General features: G+C 44.8%; 1 protein-coding gene across 18 annotated transcripts in view; it reads left to right on the top strand.

The window, feature by feature from the left end:
* Positions 1 to 15: 15 nt before the first annotated feature.
* Positions 16 to 8,625, top strand: part of LOC118080574 (acylamino-acid-releasing enzyme) — a 59,399-nt gene continuing 50,789 nt past the window's right edge. For 17 of the 18 annotated variants that reach the window (XM_060271545.1, XM_035106008.2, XM_035106006.2 and 14 more), the window contains exons 1-4: positions 16 to 3,110; positions 3,210 to 3,339; positions 6,476 to 6,602; positions 7,863 to 7,950. In XM_060271545.1, coding sequence (XP_060127528.1) covers positions 2,943 to 3,110; positions 3,210 to 3,339; positions 6,476 to 6,602; positions 7,863 to 7,950 — 513 coding nt within the window. In that variant the 5' untranslated portion in view covers positions 16 to 2,942. The remainder of the gene's footprint in view (positions 3,111 to 3,209; positions 3,340 to 6,475; positions 6,603 to 7,862; positions 7,951 to 8,625) is intronic. The other variant, XM_035106010.2, reaches the window with a different exon arrangement.

The following is an 8,625-nucleotide window of genomic DNA, read 5'->3' as shown; positions in this document are numbered from 1 at the left end:
AAGAGATAACAGGACTAGCAATTTTTTGACGCAAAGGAAAAAGGTAATTCACAAAGAGGATTTGTGGAATGTAATGTTCAACTATTGCTTTTGTTCTTCAGAACTCCTCCCATCCAGCTTATAGCTACAGATGTCACCAGGAACTAAACCCAAACTGATCATAGTGCATGTGAACCTCTCATGCTGTGTTGTGTCAGAACAAATTCCTGCTTGACACTCTGCTATATCATTTTTCTCTTGTATATATAGGCACTGTTTTCTCTGGTGCTTCCTGATACATTATCATGGAAGTAGACTCTACACTTTGTCTGTCTCTTGAGTAGAGTGGGAATTCAGAGACCCATTACCCTATCTGCTGCTGGTTTTTTGGAAACTGAGGGATGGACTATCAATAGCCATCTTAACATTCTTGTTATTTTCAATGGCTTTGTCCCATTCCCCCCTTCTATTTATTATTATTATTATTATTATTATTATTATTATTATTATTATTATTATTATTATTATTATTAAAATGTCCATACCACCCTTCATCCAAGGATCACAGGGCAGTTTACAATATAAAAACCCAAAACATAGTAACAAACAAAACAACACACGCCAGTTTAAAAAGCCATAGAATGTCTAATTAGCCTTGAATTCTTGAAAAAGCAAGTATTTTTTCTTTATTTATCTATCCATTTAAGAAACCTTAAATGGAGCAGGAGGACACCTTATATTAATGTACTTGAGTGTATCACTAATTACCACCATTCTTTTCAAATACATCCCATTAAAGTTCCTGTTCACCTGTTCCTTCAGTTCTTTAAATAATCCCCAAAGTAGCCAGAAATCTTCAAGACAGATTAGCTGGGTATTGTTAATACCTCTTGGGCTTTGAAGATGCTCAAACTCAGGACAAAAGAGAGAAATGTACTGAGAGGAAGGCACGCTTGGCAAACCCTCACCATGATCGAATCCCGCCCAGAAACCTACATGTGCTGTGGAAAGACATGTGGATCCAGAATTGGCCTACACAGTCACTTACAGACTCACTGTTAAAACCATGTTTATGGAAGACCATCCTACTTGGCTATGAGTGATTGCCAAAGAAGAAGAATACCTCCATTTGAAAGACAGTCACTTTTGTCATGGGTTGGGAGCCTATGGGTCTCCCATTGTTGTTGAACTCCAGCTCTCCTCACTCCCATCTATCATGGCCAATAGGTAGGGCGTCCCTGTAGGGGCCAAAGGTTCCTCATGCCTTTGTTAAGATAGCTGCTTTGCATTTGCGCTGGGAGCCAAGTAACTAGATTCCTACTAAATAAAAGATAGTGTAGGATTAATCACTCCACAAATTCCCAGTATTTTTGCCATTTTCTTTCTGAGGGCTTGGGTCAGATTAAAATGTATTTTGATTCTCATGCTGTGTTCCGTTGGTTAAATTGTTCACTTAGGCCAGTGAACAGAGCTACAATTTAACTTGAATCTCCTATACTCACCGCCTGCCTCTCGTATCCCACTGCTTTTTCAGCAGTGCTGCATAAGAGTAATTGGTTGCATCCTTTGCGTTCTCCATAGCCTGTAAATGAATGTGTTGTAACAAATGAAATGTTGCCAAGAGACCCCTGCTGAAACCACCACCCTGATCCCATCACCTTCCTTTAGTTCAGTGATGGCGAACCTATGACACACTTGTGGAAATGCAGAGCTCCCCCCCCCCAATTTGTTCTCCTGCTCCTCCTACAGCTTGTCTCCACTGTTGCTGGTAGCCAGAGATTGTTTTTTTAACCCTTTTTGTGCTGTTTTTCTGGCGCTTTGGCAGACTATGATTGGGTGTAACAGCGTTCATTTTTTAACCTGTTCTGTGCTGGGGGTTTTTGGCGCTTTGGCAGACTATGTCGGTGCTGCGTGTTAGTTCCAGCGAAGGTATTATTCGCCATTTATTTCTGTTCTCTTCCCCCCCCCCAAAAAAAGCGCAGCAGCTTTGGGGCATCCTCCCCCAAAAGCAAAGCAACTTTTTGCACCCCCCCAAAAAACCTCCAAAACTTTGGTTAGCAACTCCTCCCAAAAAGCTCAGCAACTCTGGGCACTTTATGATAAATAAGGGGTTTTTGGTTTGGTTTGGTTAAATACAGTAATTAGTTTTTGGCTTATTAAATACAGTTATATATTACCATTATACATTTTTGTTATTTAAACTATAAATATCTTGAAATTATGGTGTTTTTCTCTTGAAGTGACACACCACCTGAGTTATGCTCGGTTTTTTGGCGAATTTTGACACACCAAGCTCAAAAGGTTGCCCATCACTGCTTTAGTTCTTCTGCTGCTTCCAGGGGATTGACCTTCCGTTGAGAAAATGTGTTGAGGGAGATGCACACACCAGTATGACTCGTTAAATTGTGCAGAGTTGTGGGTGAGAAGCATGAGCTTATCTGATATATATAACACCAGGTTCCCTCACAGCGGGGGACTATGCCACAGAATGGAGATTGGGGTCTGCGGCTAGGAGCGAGTTTTATTCCCAGTAGCTGGTGTTCGAGCTTCTGTGTAATTGCGTTTTTGCCACATGTGCAGTTTCCCCTCCTCCCATCACATTGCGTTTTACTCTCGCCATTCCAAGCAGCTTGCGGCAGGGCAGCGTGCAACTAGCGTGGTTCTCACGTACCTAGCAACCCTGCAGGGCAGCTGAAGTGAGTGAATAGTTATGATAGAAAAAGAAGCAAAACTTTGTTGTTGGGGTTGCTTTTGTTATGGGCAGGGCGAGAGACCCCGATACAGTCAGTTCTCAGTGATGGGGATCCTGCGCGTCTCACAGGGATCACACACAGCGCCGTCGATCCCTCAGCTGTGGTGAAAACAAGCCTCTCCTTTGCGTGTACTGTATCTTTAAGTTTAGTCGCCTGCCTGTAAAAAAAAGGATCGGCAGGGCTTTTCCAGGGGGAACCGCGAGCAGAGGCATGACTCTGTCCCCGCCCCCTCTCCCCGTCCGGCCAATCGCTGTCGGCGCCGCCCGTGCGCTGTGGCCGCCCTGCTGTACCGGGACGAGCTCCTCTCGGGCTGCTTCGGGGAAACTTTGCGGGGCTTCCAGGGCGATGGCTTCCAGAGCGGAGCGAGCGGAAGAGGCGGTGGGGCTGCGGAGCAGGGAAGGGACGGGGGAAGGGGGAGGGCGCTGGGCAAGCGCTTCCATTTGCCCTGGAAGAACGCCTCTTCTTCTCTCCTTCTAGCCTCCAGCGGGGTCGGGTTCTCTCGGAGCCCTGTACCAGGAGCTGAGCCGGTTTCCTCGCGTGACTTATGCCAGCGTAGGAGTCGGGTTTGCTGCCTGCGGCGGCGCCAAGTGCCTGCCCCTCTACACGGGTGAGCCAGTTGCGCGGGTTAGGCCGGCGCTCTCCTCTCCCGGTCCCCGCTTCTGAAGAGCCGAGGTTGTGTGGACAAGCTCAGTGGGAGGTTGGGCTGAGCTGTTGGTGGGCGGGCAGTTTCCCTCCCCATTCTCTTTTCGACGGGCTTCAGCACTGCTCCGTTAAAAATACTCTCACGTTGAAGTAGTGAACAGCATGTTGCAAGTGACTCAAGCCCACGCTGGGGAATAGACTGGCTTATAAACCCAGAGGGTCTTCTACTGGGCCATCCAATCCAACCCCCTGACAAGCAGGAAACACCATCAAAGCATTCTTGACATATGCCTGTCAAGCCTCTGCTTAAAGACCTCCAAAGAAGGAGACTCCACCACACTCCTTGGTAGCAAATTCCACTGCCGAGCAGCTCTTACTGTCAGGAAGTTCTTCCTAATGTTTAGGTGGAATCTTCTTTCTTGTACAGTAGTTTGAATCCATTGCTCCGTGTCCGCTTCTCTGGAGCAGCAGAAAACAACCTTTCTTCCTCACTTCCAAAACTCCCTGTGGGAACACCCTCCCTTCAGATGTCAAGGAAACAAACAACTATCTGACTTAGATGACATCTGAAGGCAGCCATGTATCAAGAAGTTTTTAATGTTCGATTATGTTTCAATATATGCTGCATGATGCCCAGAGTGGCTAGGGAGTCCCAGCCAGATGGGTGGGGTATACATAATAAAATTATTATTTATCAATTAAATAAATATTATTATTAAATTAAATTATTATTAAAATTATTATTTATTGAATTTATATACCGCCCTATACCCCGTCCATAGCTGCCAAGTTTTCCCTTTTCTCGCGAGGAAGCCTATTCAGCATAAGGGAAAATCCCTTTAAAAAAGGGATAACTTGGCAGCTATGACCCCGTCTCAGGGAGGTTCACAGAACAAAATCAAAATACAAAATCACAAAATATATAATCAAAAGCAACCATTGGAAGTGTAAACTTGCTGAAGGATACGTGAGGGTCTCGCTTTGTAAATGCTATGGACAAGGGTTGTGGGGGGGGGACTCTGAGGTGAAAATTTGGTATATGTATGGAGGTTATAAAGCTTGTGTGTGGTACTTTTTGAGTCTGGTTATATGGTCCTTTGCTGTTAATCAGCTGTTTAAAAAGCAAATATTAATATGCAGTGCCGTCCGCTTTGGGCATCTCAGAACCCAAGCCAGTTAAACATAGAGTTGCAGTGGCCTTCCATTTGAACTTTGTCACAGAGGGAGGTTGACATAAGACAGCCAGGGCACCTCTTACTTGGTAGCAGATGAGAAAAATATTGGATTGCCCCCTGTCTCTTGCCTGTTACACCTCTGGCATTAGAAGTATCGTGGCATGGAGGTCAGAAAACTAAGTTGCCTTTTCAACAACCTGCCTCCATTGGGGCCTTGTGTTAGGAGGAGAGGAGTTGACCCATTTTTGCAGAAATTCTCAGGTGTGTTGTAATCATATGCACTGCAAAAAGCTGACTTCACTTTGTAAGAATAACAACATCCCAGCCCATACATCTCAAGTTTGCAATTACTTCCAAGTTAAAAGACAATGTGTAATTTACAAAAAGAAAAAAAAACATTCATCACATATGCTGAATGCAAAGGGGGGAGGGGCTGCCCCCCTTTTATATGGTAAAGTAAGAGACTTGTGTATAATGTCAAATTAGGAGCCAAAAATTATTAGTAACATGATTTGAGACTGTGGTTAAAAAAGCAATGTGCTATCAAGCCTTGCAGCATCTCATGGCAACTGACAGTTTTTCTGCAGTGAAAGAGATGTTTAGGATGGGTTGTCACTGCCCAATTCCTCTACTGGCAGGAAGTAGAATTCTCCAGGAGGGGTTACCTGAGTGGGCTGGGCAACCTCTCTCAATATGCTAATACTCAAGCCTGAATAAACTCTGAGAACTATGATCAGTAATGTGGCAACCAAGAGCTGTATGGGAGGAAAGCTTAATGGGCTTGTTTGTAACAGTAGGTAAGAAATGAAGATAAGAGAGATGGCCATATAGATAGGGAAATAAGAGAGGGAAACCCCTCTCCAGACTGCAGGATAAGGAGCCCTGTTTTAAGTATGCTGACAGTACACATCTTTATACACCTGGCTATGGCTGATCCTAGTACCTACAGTAGCAAAATATTACAACTGGGCAGGCCAACACCCCTTCTCGCTGCAGAAAAAGAGCTTAACACAAAGGGGAGTCTAGGATGAGTTTGGGTGCAAACTATGTCCCTGCGACATAGTGAGGCTGTTAAGATGAAGCTGCAAAGTTGGCCAAGAATCTCACAGGCTAATTTGTATCCAATGTTAATGATTTCCAGGTATCTGTACAGGGCCAGTTCTAGGGGTAAACTGGGTGGCGCGGGGCGGCAGGGTGCCGGGCTGCGCCCGCCCACCAGCCGCGACAAGGAACGGGGCGGGGGCGCCGGAGCGATCTGCGCACCACGGCGCCAGGGCGTCCAACATGCTTAAGACGTCCCTGTATCTGTAGAATGTCAAGTGTCTGTTCTCAGTTAGAAAAACGTCGCTTATGCTAATTTGCAGCATGAAAGAGGATGATAACTATATTGTGTGTGACCTCTAAACAATGATAAGCAGAAATGTCTCTTGAAATTACCAATTCCAGAAGTCTTTAATGAGACTTGTGACCATAGCTGTCAAGTTCTCCCTTTTTTTAAGGGAAATTCCCTTATGCTGAATAGGCTTCCTTGTGAGAAAAGGGAAAACTTGACAGCTCATGCTGTTTACTTGCAATTTCATTTCTGATAAGCTGCACTTTCCCTAAATGTCTCTAAACACAGTTAATTGTCATCTCTTACAAGATTAATTCTAGTTTAACACACTCTCAACTCCTTTATTGCTGGATGTGGTGCTCTTTCTCCCCGTAGGTCTACAATCAGTTCTCCATTTCTGAACTCTGGTTATCTTAATCGTGGTGTCTTGGAGCAGAATCGGTGTCTGTGTCTTGCTGGCTTTCTGGACTTTGTGCTTCCCACATATTTCTGCATAAAACAGTCTCAATCAATTCAGAAACAGCAGTGCTACACACTGGGATGGGAGGTTCCAAGGCTCAGATTCCCGGTCTTATCTCTCTCCTTTCCTGCAGAGTGGTGCCAGCCTGACCTGGGGCACCGTCAGAAGCTGCATTTCAGCCGTCAGTATATCCTACACCACAATGGCAGAGCAGTTGTCTCCGTTACTCCTGTTGGCATTCCAGCTGAGATCCGGGACCAGTACGTAGAGCATCCGGTTGCCCTTAGCATATCTAACCATGCTTTAGAAATTCAATCCAGGCTTGGATTGGGATAACCTGGCACAAGATAAAATATAAACCAGAGTAAGGATAATCAGCTTTTCCCAAGGAACCGAGATAGGTTAGAATGGGTTGTTTTGAAGGGGGTGCTTTAAGAAAACATAACTTTTTTTGCCTTGGTGACAAATTGTGCTACCCTCTTACTGTCAGTTATAACTGGCATCAGTTTCCGCAAGTCATAGGCTAAGATCCTTCTTTGTGCAACCTGAAAGTCTTCAACTGGGAGTGATGGGAATCATAGGACTGCATATAAACTATTTAGCTCCTTTCCAGGTTGGAACATTTTCCTTAAAGCAGATGGAAATAAATGGGCTTCGACCAAATGACCTATCTATTTATTGACTTGCACAGACTTTATGTAGAGGTCAGATTGTATCCAGTCTTTATTGAGCATTCCTTCTACTTTGCTTTGGGGGCAGTTATGCAATAATGAGTGCTCATCCTGACTCATTGTCAAGGGGACATGGGTGGCGCTGTGGGTTAAACCACTGAGCCTAGGGCTTGCCCATCAGAAGGTCGGCGGTTTGAATCCCCGTGACGGAGTGAGCTCCTGTTGTTCGGTCCCAGCTCCTGCCAACCTAGCAGTTCGACAGCACGTCAAAGTGCAAGTAGATAAATAGGTACCGCTACAGCGGGAAGGTAAACAGCGTTTCCGTGTGCTGCTCTGGTTCGCCAGAAACGGCTTTTTCGTGCTGGCCACATGACCTGGAAGCTGTACGCCGGCTCCCTTGGCCAATAACGCGAGATGAGCACCGCAACTCCAGAGTCGGTCACAACTAGATCTAACGGTCAGGGGTCCCTTTACCTTTACCTTACGCAACAATGAGTGCTCATCCTCATTTGGGTTGTTTATATATCATCCCAAATATATCATTTGGGTTTGGGGTTGTTTATATATCATCCTATCAATTTGCTCGTCCCATACTTTGTGACGTTAGGAAAGTGACAGGGAAAATAATTTAAAAGTCCTTTTTTATTTAAAAAAGATGGATTTGTTGCACTAAAGTAACTGAGTGCTTTAACCTACTTGAATTGTGCAAACCTAAAGTTTTGGCATGTGCTTGAATCCCTCCTGAAAAACACTGATGGCCTTTGGGGGGGGGGTAGGGTGTCCCTTGGTTTAAAATGCCTCTCAGAGCTGGCTCTGCTGCTCATGTTGTCCCTGTCTCCTGTGCCACAGATTGCTGATCAGAATGTCACCCACTGGGACACATAAGGCTGTTTTCACCCATCACTTGGAAATGGGGCAGAAGCAGGAAGTGATAGAGGTAAAATGGTGTGTGTGCGTGACAGTAAAGTGCACGCTAGCCAGGCAATACCCGTCACACCTACAGAGCAAGGATGCTGCTACAAAGACTTATTAAAAGCTTTGTGTAGAAAGAGTAGGAATAGTGCTGCTGCACCCAGGTATGTGTATTTGGAATTTTCTAGGAATATACTTTTATATTCTGCCCGGACACTGAGGTCCAGTACCGAGGGCCTTCTGGCGGTTCCCTCGCTGCGAGAAGCCAAGTTGCAGGGAACCAGGCAGAGGGCCTTCTCCATAGTGGCACCTGCCCTGTGGAACACCCTCCCACCAGATGTCAAAGAGAAAAACAACTATTAGACTTTTAGAGGACATCTGAAGGCAGCCCTGTTTAGGGAAGCTTTTAATGTTTAATAAATTATTGTATTTTAATATTTCTGTTGGAAGCCGCCCAGGGAGGCCCGGCCAGATGGGCGGGGTATAATAAATTATTATTATTATTATTATTTATTTATTTATTTATTTTACAATGCTGTATACAGCCATCCGCTTGTGAGCTGTTACTATCTGCATTATAAAATATTTTGGTTTTAAAATAAAATAATATTAATTTTGGTTTGGAGAATTTGGTGGGCCGAGTGGGTTGTTTTATTATTGCTGGTTCACTGGGGGTGTTTTGTAGAAATAACCTTGTATT

The sequence above is a fragment of the Zootoca vivipara genome, chromosome 2 (assembly GCF_963506605.1).
Source record: "Zootoca vivipara chromosome 2, rZooViv1.1, whole genome shotgun sequence".
In the NCBI taxonomy this organism is placed as follows: domain Eukaryota; kingdom Metazoa; phylum Chordata; class Lepidosauria; order Squamata; family Lacertidae; genus Zootoca; species Zootoca vivipara.
Note: the sequence above shows the minus strand (reverse complement) of the source record. Positions and strands in the feature narration are given on the sequence as shown.